Source organism: Aythya ferina (assembly GCF_964211825.1).
Source record: "Aythya ferina genome assembly, chromosome: 1".
In the NCBI taxonomy this organism is placed as follows: Eukaryota; Metazoa; Chordata; class Aves; order Anseriformes; family Anatidae; genus Aythya; species Aythya ferina.
In genome coordinates this window covers 131,868,280-131,891,505 of record NC_140296.1, presented here as the reverse complement: position 1 = coordinate 131,891,505, position 23,226 = coordinate 131,868,280, and the positions used below count along the sequence as shown (strand labels likewise).

Sequence of the window (23,226 nt, the reverse complement as noted above, 5' to 3'; positions counted from 1 at the left end):
CGACTTTAACAGGGCTTTTTAAACAAGAGTTGTGTACGCCAATTAGTTTGCTTAACCTGAAACTAGCTTTGAACTTTGGTATGCTTCTTTGTCCCGGTTCCCCTTGCAGGGGAAGTGTCCAGCAGCAGGGCAGCCTTCCTGCTACCATTCAAAGTCATTGTGGGAACCAGGGTGGCAGGGATGTAAACCTTAGGATTTTAGGCTTGCCTGCAATTACTTTTAATACTGTCCACTGATACAAAGAGATGGAATATACACAGTATCCTGAAAGACATCCTGAGTTCTTCCTTGGAGGGGCTGCTAAAATGTATCCTATTTATTTATTTTTTCCATTGAGAAAATAGGAATGGGTAGCCCTACAGAACTGACATCTCTGAAAAGGGAAACAGGCAGGTTTTTATTGCCTGCCTCCATGGTCCCTGTCATACTAATCAGAGAACAGCCCAGGGGCCTCGACAGATCGTCAGGTCCAACCGTTAGTGGGAAAAGAGAGCCTGGAATAAATTCTCTCTCGGCAATTTGTTGTCTGAGAGTTGGTTGAGTGAAAACGACTGCTTACTCTGTCACCCACGTTCTCACCTTGCTTCAGTTCCTTGTGGTCTCTGCATAGTCTTTTGTAAACCAAGTCCTTTCCTTTTTTTCTTGTGCCACCGTTAATACTGTTTCCTGTTTTTCCCCTCACTCCAGAAGGTGACGGACTCCTGCCCCCTCACACCTCCTTTTCCTGAGGCCTGGAGCTCTGTCAGCATGCCGTCCCACAGCCTGCCTTTCTCACACGTCAAATGGTGTCCCCTCCCCACCCACCTCTTGGTCGGGGGAGCATGTGGGTGCCGGTGGCGATGGAAAACTGCTCGCTGTAGCAAGGCAAGCCAAGAAATCTCCAGTGATTCCTTGAAGGTTGCAAATTAGGACTCTGCTATGGGGTGCCAGCAATTTCACCCTTGCTTCTCTCCCTTTCCATACCTCCTGCTGGCCAGGATTATGCGACTGCTGCTTGCCCAGTGTTGTGTAATGGGTTATAATGGTGAATGGTGAAGGGGAATTTATTTTTTTTTTCTTCTCCATGCATACAATAGAAGGAAGCACTGCAGTAAACTAAGTGGGGGGGGAAAAGCTTTCCCGGCACATTATCATGTTACGCTTCTTCATCCTGTTCCTCTGCTCCAAGCCCTCCATGGGTGCTGGGGGGCTCACACACCGAGCTTGGCCCTCTGACAGCCCACACGTGCTGCTGCCAGCTGCTTGGGCTTCCTCGGGCAGTGTGTGAGCTTGCTAACCACTGAGGGCAGGACCAGCAAGATGGTGCTTGCTGTAGGTGCTGTGGTTGAATTGGAGTGAAGCATGGCGGAGTGCCTTTGCTTTCTCATGTGACATTGTGGGGGATGCAAGAAGGCCTCACTTCATCACGACAAGAGGAGGAAGGACACCTTTCCCTGGGTTTGGGCAAGAGGAGGGAAGCTCTTGCACGTCTGGTACACTAGAGCCAGCGTAGAGCAGTGCCATTTCATTGCTGATGTAGTGAAAGGGACTATAAACTGTCCAGAATTAAAGTAAAAGACAAGGCCAGTGGCGGGGTGGAGAGAGGAAGTACTTGGAGATGTCTGCAGTGTTTCCTGTTTGTTTCTGAAAATTATGAGTCAGATCCCCCACAAACAAAAGAGATGGGTTTGAAAAATCATGAAATCTAAAAAAGTAATTGTGTGGATTTGTTCTCTTGATCTTCTTGTTTTTGAACTTTCAGACCATTTTTAACATTTCTCTGCACAGCAGAGTAACACATGCTCTTTTCCTAAACACTGAAAATAGAGGTTTTATATATATATATATATTATTTTGTATATAGAAGTTTTACATATAGCAGAGGTTTTATATATACATATATTAATATAATATATATTATATAATATTTATAATTGCATATAATTATATATAATACAATTATATAATTATTATATAATATATAATTATATATTATACAATTATACAATATTATATATAATATATGTATATATATATATATATTATATTCAGTGAAAATATATATATTTATACAGCACTAGAAAAGACCAAGACTTGGAAAAAAAAAAGTAATGCCTTCTCAGTTCTTCTAGAGTTGATTGCCAATGACCTTAAAAACTTTTGCAAATGAGTTGGTTGTAACCCTCATGCTGATTTCTCTTGGTTTATGAGATATGTACTTTGACATAGGGGGGAGACGGTGTGTTGTGCATGCCTGGGTTGTGTTTGAGAATAACAGTGCTTTCAACTCATTGATTCAGAAGGAGGAACCATGCTTCCTGTCCTGGAGCTTCCCCAGGTAAAACGTAGTCTACATCGTCTACATCATTAAAACCATGGATTTTATGGGGTTGTAATTTAAGTGTTAATAATTACTGCACCACAATAATGCACTTAAAAGGAAAAATTAAGTGTATTCCATTCTCCACTTACTGTGTCACTGAAGTACAGGCTTTTATAGAAGATGTGGTTTATTTGTCTGCTACCTTATTCCGGTTATTGCATGTAAGTGATCCAGAACTCCAGTTCTCCAAGCAGAAAGTGATTACTTGGAGGTGTTTTTCTTCTGTTATGGTGTCAGGATAAAAACTGTATGAAGAGACCTGGAACCACGTTGGTTCAGCCGAAAAGAATGCTGCAAAACTGGAGGGCCTTCAAGTGAAAGGCCAAATTCATGTCTTTGTAACAGAGCTTGTTGTTAAGACACACCTCAGTAGATGATATAATATTTGGACACCTGACAGCACAGCCTGCGAGTCAGTGTTGTTCAGTGTTCAGCAGTTCTTGCTCTGATGTTTAGGTGCTGATAAAAATGCCCATGCTGTCCTCCTTCAGCATAATGTTGTCGACACTGAGAACACAAGTGGAAGTACTAAGTTAAGAACGAGACTGTTTTCCAAAATATCTCCTGCTACAAAATATCTCCTGTTTTGGTACATCAGCATGTGATCATATGCTCCCTAGGGTGTGGGGACATGTTCACCTGTACCAGCAACCTGCCAGCATGACTCCTGGCAGGATTTTGGCACTTCTGCTAAGGTTGTCCCCGAACCCTGTGCAGAAGCAGGGGGTTGGAGAGCTCCTGGAAACTCCTTCTGGAGAACACAGCGACCCCACCCTGCCTTCAGTGCAGAGGAGCTGGTGATGTACACATGGGCTTTTCCATGCCACTTGTCCTTGGAGCCTGGGAATGTTCTTAGGCACATTTAATTTGCTATTGTAAGTATAGCCTCGCTGCGTTAGAGCCAGGAGGGACTCTAGCCTGCGTTGTGGTCAATTTGAGAAAGGTCTGATGCAGTTCTGAAGTTGGAACATGCTTACTATGGTATTTTCCTACTTTAAAATACTATTTATGAGAGATTTACATGACTGGCACAGCAATGAACTAGCTTTTTTTTTTTTCTTTTTTTTCCCCACCTTTGCCTTCATACCTGTGGACCTGCACAGAAGGTTTTGCCATCTTATCCATGGCTGCTCTTTCTTGACTCTCCTACTTCCCAACTTCTTTGCCCTGTGGAAGGAGCATTCCCTGCCATTTCCTCTTCAGCTTGCTTCTCAGCAGTAACTTCTCTCAAGCGAGCATGTACAGGTTGGGAGTAGGTGTGGCAAAATGCTCCAAGAGCTGCTCCCAGCTACTGGGAAAGCAGATCTGAAATAATCTGGAACAGCTGCCAAAATGATCTGTCCCAGTGGGAAACTGGCTCTGCTTAGTTTAAAAACAAGTAAATAAAGTCACTGTAATTTTTCAGCTGGTTTTGTTTGGAAGTTTTTTATTTTTCTTTTTTTTTTTTTTTTAATTTTCTTTGACACTGAAGAAACAGAAAAGCAAAGAGAAATCTGCAAAAATATCTGGCCCAGCTGCAAAAAAATGTAAACATTTATAATTGCAAAATGAAAATTAAAAAACAATCTTTTGTTTAGAAAATTGGAACATGTGTTGATCTAAAGTGTTCTCTTATCCTTTAATAGCTGTGCATAATTCTCATTAACATCAATGAGAGCTGGCCATGTATCAAAGGGTGAACAGACCTCTTTCAGTCAATTCTTGCAAGCCAAGTCCTCATCCCTACAGGCAGAAGTAAATGCTGAAACCAGCAGTAGGATTCTGAGAGTTGAATTATTTGCTAGGTACAGCCTCGTGGTTGGAATAGTGTTAAACTGAGAGCTGTCTCCTTTTATTTGAAAGCAAACACGAGCAATGCTGTGCTTCCGGAGCATTGCCTTCATGAGAAAGGTTGTGGAAGGTTCGTGTTCCTGGTGTCAAGCCCAGATTTGTTCCCAAACGTGATGGCCCAAGTCCTGCTGCGTGACTGTGGCAGCATGATATACTGATCTACATTGGAGACAGGCTCTGAGACACGTAAGCCAAGACAAACTGAAGAACTAATATTAAAAGAAATGGGTTGGATGCCTTGTTGCTGTCAAATAGCACTGCTTGACTAACTTCAGTGGAATTACATGTGTTCGTGCTAGCTCAGGACTTGTCATCATTTGAAGGCATCTGAAATCAAGTGGGTCCAGCTTTGGTATCCTGACATACAACAAAGTTTGGAATGCAAAGGGCTTTGATGTCTCATATGTAAAAGGATATGTTTTTTCAACTTTAGGAAAAAGTTGAAGATAAACACCTAAATTCCTCGTTATACTGCAAAATGTGTAAAATGCATTTTGATAAAGACATGTTTTATACACACATTTTTACAAGTGACATATATTGGTCCGTGGGGTTATTAGTCTTTATGCTTCAGAATACCAAAAGAACTCGATTTAGTTTCCAGGACCTAGATTCCAGGTTGCGTTTGCAGAATTGATTGTTTGTTGTAAGTGTGTATTTACGTGTGTATCTATGTCTTTGTCTATATTACTGTCACAAAAATTATTGAGGTATTTTGGAGATTTTACAGTACCATTTGAGACTGGTTTATCTATGTAAACTGATATTTTTACATTATAGTACTTCAGCTAAATGTAAGCATCCTAATTCTCTCCCTTTGCTTATGCACCCTTTATATGATAATATATGAGCCTATATATGAGCCTTTTGATGTGTAGGTGTGAATGCCTTAATTACTGTTTTCAGTGATGAAGTCACTTTTTTGATCACTGGACAGATACTGGCATTTCTCAACAGTACTTTTCTGAGTAAACCTTTCTCTGCTTCCATTAAATGGTGTTAACCGTGACAAATTCAGCCTTTCCATTTCCTTTCATTAGTGCACAATTCTTCAAAACAGCCCTTTCAAGTGGATGCTCACAGATGTGCAATGTAGCTAAAGAAGAGCTGAATAAAAAGCGTGAATTCTGGTGCGAGTTGAATGTAGAATTGCTTTAGATTATTTTATTTTTTCTCTGCTTCTGGCTTTGCTTTGCTGCCTGTGGCTGAGTAGCTAACCTTGCAACAAGTTCTGCATCCCTCCCTGATCTTGAGACCGGAGCTGCCATTAGTAGGAGCTCGTTTTGAATCACAGAATCACAGAATTGTCTATGTTGGAAGAGACCTCAAGATCATTGAGTCCAACTTCTGACCTAACACTAACAAGTCCTCCACTAAACCATATCTCTAAGTTCAACAGCTGAACATCTTTTAAAGACCTCCAGGGACGGTGACTCCACCACTTCCCTGGACAGCCCACTCCAATGCCTCACAACCCTCTCAGTAAAGAAGTTCTTCCTAACATCCAACCTAAACCTCCCCTGGCACAACTTTAGCCCATTCCACCTTGTCCTGTCACCAGGCACATGGGAGAATAGACCAACCCCCCATCTCGCTACAGCCTCCTTTAATGTGCCTGTAGAGTGCAATAAAGTCGCCCCTGAGCCTCCTTTTCTCCAGGCTGAACAACCCCAGCTCCCTCAGCCGCTCCTCGTAGGACTTGTTCTCCAGACCCCTCACCAGCTTTGTCGCCCTTCTCTGGACTGTCTCAAGCACCTCCATGTCCTTCTTGTAGCGAGGGGCCCAAAACTAAACACAGTACTTGAGGTGAGGCCTCACCAGAGCAGGGGGACAATCACTTCCCTAGCCCTGCTGGCCACCCTGCTTCTTATACAAGCCAGGATGCTGTTGGCCTTCTTGGCCACCCAAGCACACTGCTGGCTCATATTCAGCCAACTATCAACCAATACTCCCAGGTCCTTCTTGTGGACTGTAGAAATTTACAGGTCTGACAGGGACAGATTTGTGAATTACACACCTAAAGTTCGTGTCAAGATGTAGGCTTGAATACTTTTGAAAAATCCTGTTAACAATTAGTAGTGGTCACAGTGTCAGTGCTTCTCATGTATGTTATGGCAATATACCTCGTAATTCTACTTCATCTATGCTTTTTTATGCTGGGAAGGCTGAGGGGCAGACCTGTTATTGTAATAGTAATGTGTAGTCAAGTAGAGCTAAAGTTGGGTATTTAAGCAGCTTCAAGTAGCACCCTGTTTGTGCTGGGCCAAATCCTGGACTCGTTACAGATTTTGCTTTCAATATGTAGCCAGTCGGAATAAGAAATAAGTAGAAGAGCTGCCAGCATTAGATCATATTTAAAAACTTTGATGAAGGATGCTTTGGATGCTCCTATAAGAAACAAATAGAATATTTGGAGATTATGATGGACATTTGTGGTATGCGACCTCTAACCTCAGGAACATAAAGCCTCAGTTGAATACTGTCTGTGGGCTAATTCCTCAAACATACTATAGCACAACAGGTGAGTGGAAAGTGATGTTTTTTGGATTTGCTTGTATTGCATTCCACTTTTTGAAGTCTTTTATTGAAATGGTCAAATTTCCAATTTTAGCAAGACTGTAATGATTGGTATAGCTTTCTTTACCTTCTTCATTTTGTGTGCAATTAACTAAAACAGTCCTTCACAGTTGTCCTCGCAACTTGCCAGGCACAAGGAAAATTGCACGATGTTCAGGCTGAACCAGAAGGAAAGCCTGGCAGAACGCTACCACCTCCATCCTGAGGACTTGCAGGGTGGTTGGAGGGCTCACTTAGATTGTTTTGCAAAAGTATGGTTCTCTTGACATGATGTGAGGTAGAATATAGGCAAAGGGGAGAGAGAGAGGCTGTGTCCAGAGGGTGCTTCAACCTCCTGTTTTACATATCTATCCTAGAAAAGGTTGGTATTGCCCTCTGGAGGTGTCCATCTCTCAATCTGGACTACAAAAGGGGGTTAGATGATGGATTTGAGCTAGACACCTTATGCTTTCATGGCTGAACTTAAGCTGCAAGAATGCCATTTTCCATCCCGTCTCCAGGTGAACTTGCCTTGGCAGTGGTGAGCTTGCTGGTGGTAATGACAGCAGTGGACTCCATGCTTTTGAAGAATCTCCGGAAGAGCTGTGCACCTGGTGCTGACACTGCTTTTCATCTATACAGCACTTCGTGCCCCAGTGCACTTTTGGGAAGGCAGGGTAGTTGGGGTGAAATCTTGGTCTCACAGGCATCAGTGGAAATCTTGCCAGTGAGTTCAAAGAGAGCCAGGATTTCACCCAAAAAGGAAAACACAATAGAAACGGAAAATTTGTCCAGTCTCCCAGGTGATGCATATTGTCAGTGGGTCTATGTTCTGCAAGTTGCTACTGCTCATTTTCAGAAATCTTTCCTAATACTCATTTTATCCTTTCAATTTCTTAGCTTTAAAAGAACGTCTCAATAAAAAAGTTATCTGAAAGAGTATGCTTTCCTGTATAAGATTTCCTTTTGTCAAATGCCTGTAGGCTATTGTGACGTCTTTGTAAGTTAGTTTTACTTTTCATATTTTCTAAAAAGAAATAAAATAATAATCTGATGTTTACTTGATTTTATGGGAATGCAATTTGTTTTTCAAGGCTACTGAGGCAGACTGAAGCCAAAACAAGCCTTTGAGCAAAACACCACTGTTTTAGAGTAGGACTTCGTATGACTGGGGAGTAAGCCAGGTGGGGCAGGGTGGCACACCTCTTTCTCCCATTGCTCGTTGTGAAGTCTCATTTTGACAGCAGAAAATAGGAGTGCTTTGCACCACTAAGAAGTGATGTAACTTATGTTTTATTAATGTCAAGGTCTTGACATCCTGTGCAAATGCTGAGTTCCCTGGCAAAATTAGTATACCCAACTTCAAGTTCAGTACCATTTTCCTCATGCTTAAATGACTTACCCATTATACTAAGAAAATTGTAGAACTGAGACTAAAATCTAAGAACCCAGTTTTCACCCCTGCACTGCAGTCTCCCAAGTAGCATTGTGTTCTATTGTTACCATTTATTTTAATTCTATTGCTATTTATGTTAGTTTATATAATGTTTTAAATGTAAATACAACTGTAAAATAGATAAATAAGTTGTACTGAACAGTTTTCTGAAACTAAAAGCATGACTGGATATAATACAATACAGAAGAATAACAAGGTGGCGTTCAAGATTTATAGCTGAGGTACTTAACTGAACAGGCAAAACTTTTTTCCTCTTTGACTTACAAGCCTGCAGGTACAGTTACAAGAATATATGAATATGCTATCAGATAAAGAAAAAACTTTAGGGCTGCTTATTAGTGCAATTGTTAATGCAGCTGTGGAACTGTCTGCCTGTATGCTGTTGTTTCATTTTCCAGTATATGCTTGGTACATTGGTTTGTGCCCTTGTTTCTCCTTAGTGTTTGATAATACAGTTCAAAGTGCCCTATATAAGCACTTTTCAGCATGGCAAGAATAGCTAAGTGTTCCTGATCTGTGCGACTGAGATAAAAATGCACAAATACACCTACATTCATGCTTTAAACTGAGGATGGCTTATGGTGAAATTTATTTGCTGTTTCGAGTATTTCAGATATATATATATTTTTCCCCAGAGTAGGGATGTTTATTTAATAGCATCTTTCAACCTATGTTGAGCTTTGCATTTTTGCCAATTAAGATTTGTTTAGAAAAGGAAGGATAAAATTGCTGATGTTAAAGATAAGCAAGAGTCAGACTTTTTAGTCTGTGCTGCTGTGCCTCATTGGCATGAAGTACAGTAATTGTGTAAATACTGAGTACTGTGACCAAAAGAAATTTTTAACATGCAGTCTTCCCAGATGGTACAGGAGCTCTTAGCCCTGCTCTAAGTGCAGGGAAGATCCTTTTCATTTTTTGTGCAAGCTGGGTTTAATGTAGGAGACCCTGAAAGATTAAAGATGTGAAAAGAAGAGGATGAAAAGTTATGCTTTGTAAAGGAAGGAGACAGGAAAAGCACAAATTTCATACAGTGGGAGCTATGTCATAGAGCTGTAAATCATTTGAATCAGGATTGGTAGTCAAAAAGGAGTATGAACTCACATTTTGGGAAGGGTGAGGTATAATAACTCTAGAGTTTTGGCAGGAGACTGCTTGAAGCAAGCAAGAACTGGGCTGACCTAGATGCCTGATAAGAGGCAAACTGAAATGAAAAGTGGGTGGACCTGGAGAACTGGGTGGACCTGATTGTTTTGGCACTTAAGTATTTGATGCTTGATTTCCAGGGCAGCAAAATGTTAATAACCTATTGTTCATTATTGGTCAGCTCCTTACTAATATGACTGGCACCTCTCTTCCCGAGCAGTTACTGCGTGCTGGGATGTGAGGAAGGCAGGAGAAGCTTTGCAGGCAAGAGCTCCAGTTAGGAAAGGAAGAAGTGCTTTGAGCGGAAGGTGCTCTAGAGGAGTGTTCCAGATAAGGAGGCTGTATGTGTGTAGGGATGGCTGTGGAAAAAAGGAAGGGAGGTTTTGAGGGCTCTTTTGCTCATGAGGGTGTTGAGGTCTTGCCTTTGGGACATAACCTCAGCATGATTTGTGAATTGATGCTGAACAGAGATCAGGCTTGGCTCCACTCGCGATTAAAATGTCCAGCTTCTCTTGCTGATATCTCTTGTCAGCGTTGTCCCCTCCTCCTGATGTTGTGAGGCCTTACACTGCTGAGAAAATCAGTTAAAGGATGATACTGCAGGAACAAAGAGTGAAAGCTGAGTGACTGAGAGAGGAAGTGTCTTCAGTCTAACACACTCTAGGTTTGTTTATTGAGCTTTTTGAGGGATAAAATACATATGTGTAAAGAGTACCAAGCTCAGCTCTGCACATCCCCGTGTTATAATAGACATCAGTAGTTGTTGTGTATTTTTTAACAAGTTAGGCACAAGAATCTGCATTCATGTAGTTATATATATATATATATATATATATATATATATGAGAGTTTATATGCTAGTATGTTTTGTCTCCTCTTGTGTGTTATTTTCTATATTGTTTTATTTAGTAATCTTGGCTACAAAAAGTGAAAGTCTTGCTCTTTTGGTAGGATGAGACAAAACTTTCAGGATGGTATTTTTTTAAATTGAAGGCACAACTCTTCAACTCTTCAGATTGACAATACATGAATATAGACTATGTGACTGCTGTCTTGGACAATCTAAAAGGCACCTAACATGAAAAAGACCTAAAATTCATGAAATCCATCATCATCGCTTTTCTGGCATGGTATCTCTTCTCTTACAATGTTTTTTGTTTTACAGAATGTGATTGTATCTCGGCAGTAATTTTAAAATAACTCATCACTGTGAATAATTTTTCTAGGATCGTTGCTATATGACTATTCCATGAGCCTTGTGCTATACCTGCAAGTTCCTAGAAACCTTAGGTATATTTAACTTTAGCTTGTGTTAGGTAATCTGAATGGCTTGTAGAACTTGAAGGCTCATTTAGCATATATGATTCATACCTGTAAACCTGTCTAGCAGTAGTCTTTATGCCAACACGTCTGTCTTACCAGTTACACTTCTACCCTATAGTCCCACTCCTCCCATTTCTCCAAATACAGTTAAGACACACTGGCCCTATGCATATGCATTGTGTTTTTTAAATTTTTTTTCTTTTTTCCTGAAAGTCCCTAGAAAAGCTGCTTCTGTACCCAGAAGAAAGATGTAGTGGTGTCGTGGTTTAACCCGGCCGGCAGCTAAACACCACGCAGCCGTTTGCTCACCCTCCCCCCTCCCTCTCTGGGACAGGGGAGAGAAATGGAAAGTGAAGCCCGTGAGTTGAGATAAAGACAGTTTAATAAGACAGGAGAATAATAATAACAAAAATAATAATAACAATAATAATAATAATACAATGGTGATAATAGGAAAGTAATAATAATATGTACAAACAAGTGATGCACAATGCAATTGCTCACCACCTGCTGACCGATGCCCAGCCTAACCCCGAGCAGTCCGGCCCCCTCCCCCCGGCTAGCCACCCCTATATATTGTTTAGCATGACGTCAGATGGTATGGAATACCCCTTTGGCTAGTTTGGGTCACCTGTCCTGGGTCTGTCCCCTCCCAGCTCTTACTGCACCCCCAGCCTGCCTGTTGGCAGGACAGAGCAAAAGGCTGAGATGTCCTTGGCTTGGTATAAGCACTGCTCTGCAACAATTAAAACATCGGGGTGTTATCAGCACTCTTCTCATCCTAAGCCAAAACACACCATTCCACCAGCTACTAGGAAGAAAATTAATTCTGTTCTAACTGAAACCAGGACAAGTGGGAATTACCCCAGGTTATTGTTCTGCTGCTTCTGTCCAGTGCCCAGGGAGTGGACCATTTGTAGAAGCTGTTTGAAAAGCTTGAAGGTGATATTAGGCAAGTTCTGAATGCATAGCATCAGGAAATAGTGTTCCTGTCATCTTACTGCTGAAACACCACCAAACACAAGCGGCAGTATGTTTAAAACTGCTCATGAGTATGTTGCAGAAAGGTGTCACCTTACAGATGGAATTCATTGCTGCAAAATCGTACCAAACTGAATGTGTCTAAAGATGCTTGGTTTTGCATGTGGAGAGAAGGGGCAGATTTTACCCCACCAGATGGTGGTGGGAGATGAGGAGAGAGGAAGATGACAATTCCTTGTTGTGTTGCAGTGTCCTGGCAAATTGTCCAGAGGAGGCCTACTAAGACAGTGAAGGGCCTAGAGGGGAAGATGTATGAGGAGTGGCTGAGGTCACTTGGCCTGTTCAGCCTGGAAAAGAGGAGGCTGAGGGGAGACCTCATCACAGTCTACAGCTTCCTCACGAGGGGCAGTGGAGGGGCAGGCACCGATCTATTCTCTGTAGTGACCAGCGATAGGACCTGCGGGAATGGTGTAAAGCTGTGATGGGGAGGTTCAGGCTGAATATCAGGAAGAGGTTCTTCACTGAGAGGGTTGTCGTGCACTGGAACAGGCTCCCCAGGGAAGCAGTCACGGCACCAAGCCTGTCGGAGTTTAAGAAACGTTTGGACTGTGCTTTTAGTCACATGGTCTGAATTTTTGGGTAGACCTGTGTGGTGCCAAGAGTTGGACTCAATGATCCTTATGGGTCCCTTCCAACTCGGGATATTTTATAATTCTGTGCTTACAGGTGAGCTGAAAGCTGCCTTTTTCCCTCTGCCTCCACTGAGAAGAACCACAGAATCATTAAGGTTGGAAGAGACCTCCAAGGTCATCTGGTCCAACCATCACCCTACTACCAGTATCACCCACTAAATCATGTCCCTAAGCGCCAGGTCCAACCTTTCCTCATACACCCCCAGGGATGGTGACTCCACCACCTCCCTGGGCAACCCATTCCAATGCCTGACTGCTCCTTCTGAGAAGAAATATCTCCTAATTTCCAACCTAAACCTTCCCTGGTGCAACTTGAGGCCATTCCCTCCAGTCCTATCACTAGTTACCTGTGAGAAGAGGCTAACCCCCAGCTCCCCACACCTTCCTTTCAGGCAGTTGTAGAGAGCAATGACGTCTCCCCTGAGCCTCCTCTTCTCCAGACTAAACAACCCCAGTTCTCTCAGCTGCTCCTCACAGGACTTGTGTTCCAGGTCCTTCACCAGCTTTGTTGCCCTTCTCTGAAGCATGCCTTAACTTCTGGACATTGTTATAGGTAGCTTTATTTCTTGTTAAATGTGACTTTGTACAGTGTAGCATGAGGTCTTAATGACTTTAATACCTGCTTGTCCGCGAGGTTGTCTGGTGAGTGGCATAATGAGGAACTGCCCTTAGTTCCCCTGCAGGGAGTGGAAAAACTTTCACTGGCTTCAGTGGGAGAATGATTGTGGTAGCTAAGACCAGCAGTCCCATGAACATTGTTACTTTCAGACCCTAACTCTGCAATTACTGTATACAAAGGGGTATGCGTAAAGGTCCAGTGCCACAGTTGTTATTTTGACTTCTCTAATGATTTATCTGAGGCACCACTAAGGTACTGTACAACTTAATTACTGCAGATCTGCAGTGATTACTTAAAGCATTGTGCATAAACCAGATATTTAGGGAGCAACTTGCACAAATAAAAATCATGCTATACACGTGCAGGGAACTTGTTTGTCATTTTTGTGCAGCCACCATCAAAAATTGAAATGTAGTCATGTCACATCTAACAGGTAATAAATGACAATAGGGAGCACAAAGCAGTTCTGTTTATTTGCAGTCCAGCAAAAGAATGAAACCATTAAGCCCTTTGAAGTTTGCCAAAGCTTTTTTGATGGTACAATGGCTTGAATATTTGTTTAATAATTTAGATCAGTATTTAAATAGATTGCACATTTGATTGTATAACATAGTAAACTCTTCCTTTATCAGCAAAGTCTTACTTTGTGCTCTTTGGCCTTCTATGCAAAGCAGCAAGTAAGTGATGGTGGAAGGTGCTGCATAGTGGCTTAGTGGAAGCTGCAGGTGCCCAGGATGTTTTGTGGTCAAGCCTGTTACTTGATTTCCCACCTCAAATGAATTGTTTGCAGGCTGCATAGGCCATTAATGCAGCCACCTACCAGACTTCGGTAATAAACCAACATCTGCTCTCTGTCTTGCTTTAAAAAGTGGGGTTTGAATATTATGAATTGTATACTCAGGGGAAGTGCTCTGTGTTTGAGAAGCCTCTTTCTGCTGAGAGTCAGAGGCTGAAGTCCTTGCATTGTGTGTGGTACGGAACTCGGCTCTCGCTATGCCACCGTAACAAGTACCTCTGCAGTAAACAAGTAGCTCCTGAACTCCTTGGAGTACCTACTCCTGGAACACAGGATGAATATCGTCATATGAAAATGTTGGTGATTAAATTGCAGGAAGACTGCTGTACAGACAAACCAGTAAAGCAGTACTTTTTTTTTGGTTCTGTGTTGCAAGACATTTTGTGGGAAACAAAAGTGTCAGAAACTGAAGCACTGAGCAAGAAGGACTCAGGAGGTGGTGTTTCTATTCTGTCACACATTCGACTGTCCTGCCCCATGCCAATTAATCTTTCTGAGCTGTCATTTCCTGTATATAGGATGGGAGCAGTAGCAGTTCCTTCCTCCTTTGTCTGCCTTGCCTGATGTCTTTGGTTCCTAATGACTGCAGAATGCATTTATGGTACTTATCTTTGCGCCTTTAGGCAATGCTGAAATGAAAATGACTGATAATAAGTATTTAATGTCTGTTTTCTCTGCCTAGGATGTCCAGAATATATTTGAATTCTGCAGCTGATCATTTCAGAGGGAGTACAGGATCTTGTTTGTTTTTCTCAGCACCAGCACTGTGTTTTGTGTATGGCTTTTGTTATGGCGATGTGGTGCCATGATGAACGTTTTGCATTTTATCCATGGTTAGAGCTGTCACTAGGGTACACAAGATGTCACTAAGGAACACAGGATGTTCCTTGTGAGTCACACAGCTTCCCGCATACTGTCCTCCATCCTGCCGCTGTTTAAGGGTTAAAGCTTATGAGTTCATTCAGACAAGCATTAGCAGGATTTTGCAGCTGGGGTGTACTTCTTGACATTAAAAACCCTTGGCAAGGCTTCTGTAAAGCATTTCAACGTTTATCCTTTTGGAGTCTCCTGTTTTCAGAAAGTCACCGAAGCCGGTGAAATTTGAAATCCAGCTAGATTTTGAAATTGCATCCTATGAGAGGTTTCAAGCAGCAACTCTCAGGAGATGCTGCTGTGATAACACATGGTAGGGACGGTTCCTGCCTTACTAGTGGGTGCCCAGAGGAATGGGTGAGGACTGGGGCTGGTGGGGAAAGGCCAAGGGCGTCTTGCTGCTCCCCTGCCTTTTTGCTTCAGTCCTAGTTACTCTCTGTCACTCCTTTAAAAACAAATTAGGCAGGATACTGTCAGGAATGATGTAGGTAGTACTGTACAGTCCTGACTTGGGGCGAGAGGTAGTTCTGTCCAACCTTGTTTTTCCTGTGATTCTAGGTTTTAGATGCTGCTTACAGGAAGCTTTGGTCTATTAGCTCATACACAGAGGGCATCTTGCAGGAGTGATTCTTCTAAATCCTGCTCTCCAAACCTGTCTCTGTTCTTGCTAAGCCCCAAGGTATAAACCTGTGCAAAAAACACACCTACCTGAGGGCCATGGCAGGCTGTCTCGGGCTCCTGTAGCTGCCCCTTCACTTTTCTCTTCTCACTGAAAGCTTGCATTTGCAGCTAAATATGTTACAAGAACTGAGCTGCCATATTAGGGGTACAAAATTCACGTGCATGCTGGGAGATTGGTCTTGTGGTGCCAAAACCTTCAACTTGAGTGAAAACTGAATGCATCTGTTGCATAACTTGGATGAACCCAAATTACACCTTTTCTGGCAGTTTCCCACAGAAAATGCTGCTAAGACTTTTGTGCCGAATGGCAGGGCAGTAGTGTGTCCTTAAGCATGATTTTCCTGAATAATTGTTTGAAACAGGCAGATTATTTACAGGATACTTCCTGAAGGGAAGCTGAATTTATGTTTAGGAAGTTCTGTGATAAGATTAACAATTTTTTGTCTGCTAAGTGGGGCGCTTAATCTTTTTGAATTTTATTGTTTATTTAATTCTAAAGTGTTGTGAGAAACATATTTAATTTGTTATTTATATTTTCTGCTGTGGGTTAAATAAACGCTTATTCATTCTACCAAAGGAAAATTTGCTCCTGTGAGTTTTGATCAGAGCTGAATATTGATTTCAGGTGCCTCCCCTGGAGGAAGAAACCTGGAAATTATGAAGAAGATTAGCAGAATGTTTGAAGACTGTAATTCAAGGTGTTATATCAGACTCTGGATTCAAATTCTAGCTACAACAATATTGTGAAACATCAAGTCCTTGGTGAACCCTTCCTGCACGTGCTGGTTGCATAGGGAGGTTGACATACAATCTTGTACCCACACAAAAGCTGCTTACCCTGCGTGCTTTTAAAAGTCCTCAGTGCAGATGCAGGGATCTGTGAGCAGTGGCAGGGTTATGGCCAAGCTAACCTGCTTTAACTTAAATGTCCCTCCTTGTGTCTGACAAAAATGTAGCTTCAGTTTTTCAATTAAATTAGAAAAATGTGTGAATTTCAGTACCAAAGATATGACATGTTTGCCAACAACATACATAAATGCAGACATATATGTTTTAGTAAATATTACAACTTTTGTTTTTCTAGGTTAGTGGATGACAGATGTGTGGTTCAGCCAGATGCAGGTGACCTTGCCAACCCTCCAAAGAAGTTCAGAGGTCAGTAACTCAGGATATATATATGTGTTTGCGTGTGTGTGCATCTGTATTTATTGATGCAAAGATTTACATTGTATTTATTGAGATTGGGCAAAGATTTACATTGCCAGACAAGTAACTTCCTGGAAGCCTTGGTGGTTTGTGAGTATATTGCTGAAGTTTCAAGCTGGAATGTGAAAGGCCAATTTCGAGAACTAAACGCCAGATCAGCAAAGGCATTGGGGTAGGCAGAGAACATGAGAAAAGCAATTAACCTGGTGGTAATCCAAGAACCAGTTACTCTGTTTTGTCCACTGAATGCAGATACCTCACTTTGTGACCAACTCCGTGTCCGTGCTCCTCCAGCCCTGCTCTTACTGTAAATGGGAAACAAGCTCACGAGATTCACAACTACTGGAGTTGCTGCAGTTCTTTTTTTTTTTTTTTTTAAGATAAACCGGTGTTATAAAGACTACCCCCATTATTTTGTCAGTTTTTTGTTTTGTTTTCCCTTAAAACCATGTCTCGTTTTTCTCAACTTTTTTAGACATGCGCTTGTAGATTAGATGTGGATAATTCCACTGTTTTGCTTGATGGAAAAAATAACAAAGCACTGACAACATGCAGTTTCTACTTCTTGAATGCCAAAAATACTCTTTTGGTATCAGAAGTTCTCTGTGTTTATATGCAGGGAAGGAAATTAAACCTTTCAGGGTCTTGTTTGTACTTAATTTAAGCCATCAACTCTATCTGCACGAAAGTGGAGACTTGCTAGCCTGATCCAGACTTCTGTTGGCTTAAATAGACCTCGAATCACATCTGTTATAAGGACAGTAATAGCTTTCCTGGTTTACAGCAAATAAAACACATTTCATGCCCCAGATCATCACTGATTGTGTCTATTTCAAGGGGTGAAACAGAGGTTCTTAACCATATTTCCAGGGTTTATTGGAAAAAAAAAAAAAAAAAAAAAGTGTTTAAAACATTGAGAGACTAAAGCTCTGTTTTCCCGGAGTATGCAGAGTTTATTTTCCATCACATGTTCAGGAAACATCACTAGTTGGTTCCAGTTCCAACATTCAGCACATCTACAGACCTTGGAAATTGGAAAATGAGGAAAATGAGGGCATATACTTAGAAACTAATAGTGATAAATCTCAGTTACTTGCACAACGTCATGAAATAACTTCATAGCAGAGATGGGGATAACATCTAGTTCTCCAGTGTGGTTTTCAAGCTACCTAGCTGTGATTACATCTTCTTACTGTCTGAAAATATATGTTTAATTCACAGCTTGAATCTTGCATAAAATTTCATATGGGCATTCTTTGTACAGTTCTCTCGCTTCACCACCCTGATTTTGTCCCAAAGTAGAACATACCTAGGTTTCTAGATGAGCCAGGAGTCACTGGAAAAGATTTGCATGTGATAGTGCAATTGCAAAATATGTCAAAATGCCCGCCGTTGAGGAGATAAACAGAGGTTAAAAAGACAACCTTGAGACCTTGAGTTTTTCATTGTTTAACTTTTGAGTGCTTGATTTTATAACTTCAGAAGAGTTCTTTTATTGTGGTCGTGATGTTCTTTCTTACCTTGGAAAGACGAAGGAAAAAGGTGATAGCATTCTTTGTTGAGTTTTCCCTCCCAAAACATATTTCAACAGCATCACGAAGGATTGAACTCTTTGATCCAGGGTGCAAGGTTTTTGAAATCACAGTACTAATGGCATGCCACTAATGGTGGCAGTAGTACATATGCATGTAGATCAGACATTGGAAGGGAGTAAGACACAGAGAAAACCTACAGCTGTTCTTTGCTGGTAGGGGAATGCAAAGACTGTGCTCCTGAGTTGCATCCCAGCCACTTGCAGGGGAATGTTTTCTATTAGTTGTAGACAGTTTTGGCTGTGTTCCTGTTGTGATGCTGTTCTGTTGCTTTCATAACACATCTCTTTACCTCTAGTTCCCCTTACTCCTTCTCCCCAGCATCCAAGCTTTCCTTTCTTCTAACTCATGTATCCAGTTCTTGGGATCCCTCTCTTAACCTTTCTTCCCACCCCCAAATCTTGTTACTAGCTGTTTCTCTCCTCTTCCTCACTGCTGCCTCTTAGCTCTCTTTGGCTCCAGCAGTCTCTCTTCCTGTCATTCCTTATCCCTTTCCATTTTAGGGCGTGCCCATACCTGACAATCTTGGAGTGGCTTGCCCAGCTTGTGCTGGCATTGTGATAGCATGTGAATTTGGCTGAACTGCAAGACCTGCAGGAGAAGCTAAATCAGTGTAAAAGTGATTTTTGTGGCCTTTATAGATGCAACCCACCATGCTGTAACATCATGGCTATGTTGTTAGTGCCCCATCTAGCATCTAGTAGCATTTTCGTACATGACTAGTGGCAGTCATGGAAGGGCTGCAGCAAAGATAAAAACTGTAATTGGTATACATATATATAATCTTCTTCTTTGCTATAGAAGTCTAATCCTAAGGAAACTGGAAATAGCAGGGGTTTTGTTTAGAACACAGTAGAGACTCTCTGTCTAATTAGAATTTAGTGCTTGCTGCCACAGAGCTGCACCTTGGGACTTTTGCTCTGCCCAGGCAGTCTTGGGATAGATGACACTCAGTTTACAGTGAGGATGACATACATACCTGCAACAGCCTAGATCAGGTAGAAGCTATGAGATGGAGGCAGGTGGTGAGTGTATACAGACCTCTCAAGAGTATTTTAGAGCTGTGCCCTAATAATCACCTATGAAGCATGGACAGTACAAAACTTTTGAGGACTGGGAACACTGTGACAATTAGATGTCTGTATTATAAGGCCAACCACAGCACATCTCTACCACTCTGTTAAATTTCTTGTTTATGCTCAAAAGCACCAAGGCAAAAGAGCTGCTAAAAGTTCTTCATATAAGCAAGAAATGTAAGCAAAATACATGCTTTTCTCCCTAAGAATCTGCTGGGAAATAAAATTCAATTAAAATCATGAAGTTAATAAAACAAACAAAAAAGACTTTAAGTAGGTTCTTGACATAAAAAGATGACTTAGGCAGGGATGATTAATTGAGTGATTAGACATAAGTAACTAAAAATAGCATCTAACGGCAGGAAGAGTAGGGCCTCTTTAGTAATAGGAACGGCTGTCTGTATGGTTTACAGTGTTTTTATCACTCATAGTTGAAACTGGCGTTGATGTGAGGTTTGAGCATGACCTACAAGTCAAAGAAGTATGAGAAAGGCATGTTTCTAACAAGATGTTTAGATTCTAAGGACTGACTCTGAAAATGAACATCAGAGGACTGTTTGCTCTTTTTTTGGTAATATTTTATCTATTCCGCCTCCTTCCTCCCTGCCTCCAAAAAACGACAAAAAATTTGTGTTTTCTAACTACTTGTAACCCTCTGAGTTCACTCAGAGATCAAATTTAGGTACAGAGCTGTTGGTCTGAACTGAAAGCCAACGTAAAGAGATGTCTCAAAATAGCAGTTTCATTTTTGTTATGTGTTTACTTTTTTTTTTTTTTTGAGTGGGTGGTAGCTATTCTAGTTGTTTCAGAACATCCTACAAAACAGAGTATTGTTAAACTAAGGAAAGCAATAGCTCCTTTTCATTTTCTGTCCATATAAAGAAGCTGTGTTCCATATTTCCCCTTCAGTCGCACTGGAATGACTCTGGAGTGGCTTTCTGTTCAACAGTGCAGATTTGCATCACTGTAAAGGAGGGCAGAATTTGGTCCAACACATGTTTCCTGAAGTCTGTTGAAAAAAAAAAGAAGCATTTACTATTTTGCGGTTGAATTTAAGGGACTGATGAAGCCAGGTGCTTCTTGTCCTAATTCTATCTGAAGTTTATGAGCTAAAGCACTTAGTGTGATGGTGGAAATGCTTTCCACATTGCAGGAGCAGATTCACTGTTACTAGGAAGAATGGCATGTACAATAAATCATGTTCACATGAAGAAAAGGCATATCATGAGCAACAGAACTGCAGGTTTCTCTAAGCTGTGACCGTAAGCACACTTTAGCTTGATGTTGTTATCTTTGGTGGGAAACAATTTCATCTTCCACGGTCTAAAATAGCTCTGGTAAGACCTGCTTGTTGGTCAAATGTAGCAACTCTGAAAAAGGAGCACAGGACTCTTTTCTAGTTCGAATCAAAAATGACTTAAGTTCTTAAACTGATTTTAAATTCTCTGCATTTCATACTTCCTTGTCTTGAGGCATCTGCAATGTAGTCAATGTTTGAGTTACCAAATAGGCGACTTCCTGCTTTTGTCTTGGTGTTTAGTCTGTTCCTCTTCTACTTCTCCTTTCCTCTTTCCATCCTTTCCTCTGCCATCTGCCATTTTCTTCTTTACTTGCCTTCTCCTACATCATCGTGGTTTGTTCTTAGGTTTTCTCCTTGTTTCAGTTCAATAGACGCTTTCATTTTCTTCTCAGATTCCTGATTGCTTTTTCCATTGTCCACCTTATGATTCTTCATGGCCCCACTTCTTCCTCCTTGTTCCCTTGTATTCCTCTGTTTCCATTATCATGTCAGCTCCTTTTAGCTTTCTGTAATTCCTTCAAAACACGTAGATTGGTACACACTTTGATTTAATAGACCTACCACTTCCCATTTGTCATTCTGCTGCTTTGAGTAAAGCCATAATTTTGCTAGTTCTCCACATAACTGAAAATCTTCTGTGATGGCTAAGAGTTAAATTTCTAATACCTTACCCACAACAAAAAAAGACAATGACAAATACTGTTCTAAGCCATCCTTATGCAATATCAAGAAACATTTAAAAGGTATAAGAGGAGTTCTTCTCCTTTTCAGACTTCCTGGGTATAGTTGTTTTTTGTTCAGAGGACGTGCTGTATATGTTCTACCCACTATTACCTTCTTTAAATTTTGTGCACATTTGCAGGATTAGACATATGGGCAGTTTGGTGCTGAGTGCATCCTCTCTGGGAATTGCTGCTTTCCATCTTTTGGTAGTAAATTAATAAATGCCATTTTTTTCCTTATAAAATAAGTAATTGATATATCTCTCCACAGTGATAAATTGTCATATTTTCTTACTTTCTAGCAAGCCAAGGTGTAGTATAGGAAGGTAAGGTTCATTTCTCCCCCTCTGCAGCCGGGGAGAGGAAGAGTGGAGTTCCCTGTTCTTTGCATTTTGTAAATAAAACATATTTTATAATATTTTATTCATTTAGAAATATTTATTTTTATAAGCATTTGTACATTTTTTTTTAAAAAGTCTGTTTGGGGAGGAATGGGAGATTTTTTTTTTTCCATCTTCACTTTGTGCATAGGCAATTCAGATTTTGCTTTTGGAGGTATGAAAGAATTGATGGAACTGCAGAAATTAAATACATGAAAGTTTAGTAAGTGAAACTGGCTGATACTTCTAAGCTGTTTGCTTTAAAGCAATTTGCTTACTTTTCATAGTGCCTACTTAACTTGTGTCCTAAGGAAGAGAAGCATTTATGCAAAACTCCATAAAGTAAAGAAAATTGCTTTCAGTTTATTTTCTTTCCTGTTCATTTAAACTATAGCTTCTATAGGGCAGGAACTGCTTTTTTTTTTTTTTTTTTTTTTTTTTCCCTGATGTTTAGGATCACAAAGCTTGAATATATTGTTCTACTGTTACTCTCATAAAAGTAACTATAAAAGAGACCAGAGAAAAAAAAAATCAACAGGTGAACTATTTTTAATGTATCTGGAATCTGGGAAAAACAAACAAACAAACAAAAAAAACCCACCTTGTATGGAAACAAAGAGTACAAAGAGCATGACAAAGAGTATGAGTTTTTTTCTTCTCTGAATTTAAGAAAATAATAATAGTTTTTAAAATAAGTTCTTGGAAGCACGACTTTTAAGCATAAGATTGAAACTCGGGAAGACTTTTGCAGCATGGTTGTAGATTTAGCTATGTGGCTGAGGCTATGTAGCACCTGTTCTGTCTCCATTTCTTTAAGAAGTATCACTGGGAAATATTCACCCAACTTTGTGAAAAATAAACCTGCAGTAATGATTATCTGGCTATGTATGTGTTGCATTTCTGTGCAGTGTACTAGTACTGTGCGTTGAGACTCTGCACGAAGGTGGGAAGCTGTGTGTTTACTGAAGTAGCAGAATATGTGTGGAGTAACTGAGAAATGGAAACTGGTCCTATAAAAAGACAGTACAGTTACTTTAGGAAAGTAAGTATTTCAAGATATGTTCTGAGAAGGCACATTAATTGTAGACTGTTACAGAAAATAATAGCTGATTTTTTGTCCTATGATCTTCTTCAACATACAGTATGACTTACCAGTATGGGTTATTTTTTTTTAGTTGGGGTGGTGGTGTAAATTTTTTTTGCCTTCTTTGTTTCTGATCAGAGTATTGTAAAAGTTACCCAGAGGGTTTTCATGTACTCTGAGCTGTGTTACAGAGTTCTCTTTGTAAATGTTCTCCTTTGAATGAAAGTAAGTATCTCTGCAAGGTGACAGGGTTTGCTTTGATAAAGCTTTGTAACATTTTCTTCTAGGAAAAGCAGCACAGGCCTGTGATTAGGGAGCAGACCAGTCAGGCCTATTGGTGAAATGTCAAGGAAACTTCTACTGCTGGTGGCCTTTCTGTGCACAGATTTTGCTCCTATGGATATTGAAGGAAGATTGACTGCTGTGAAGGGAGGAGGCAATGCAATTGAAGTGGTGATGTGATGATGTGCAATATGTGGCATTTCAGCCAATATATGAGACACTAAATGACAAGTTTGCAGAACCAAAAGCATTGCAGCTTAGGTTGTGTATTG

The 23,226-nt window shown here is 40.8% G+C and overlaps 1 protein-coding gene across 2 annotated transcripts in view; it reads left to right on the top strand.

Moving 5' to 3' along the window:
* Positions 1-23,226, top strand: part of ITPR2 (inositol 1,4,5-trisphosphate receptor type 2) — a 269,872-nt gene that overhangs the window by 15,702 nt on the left and 230,944 nt on the right. For both annotated transcript variants that reach the window (XM_084513429.1, XM_084513428.1), the window contains exon 2: positions 16,397-16,467. In XM_084513429.1, coding sequence (XP_084369555.1) covers positions 16,397-16,467 — 71 coding nt within the window. The remainder of the gene's footprint in view (positions 1-16,396; positions 16,468-23,226) is intronic.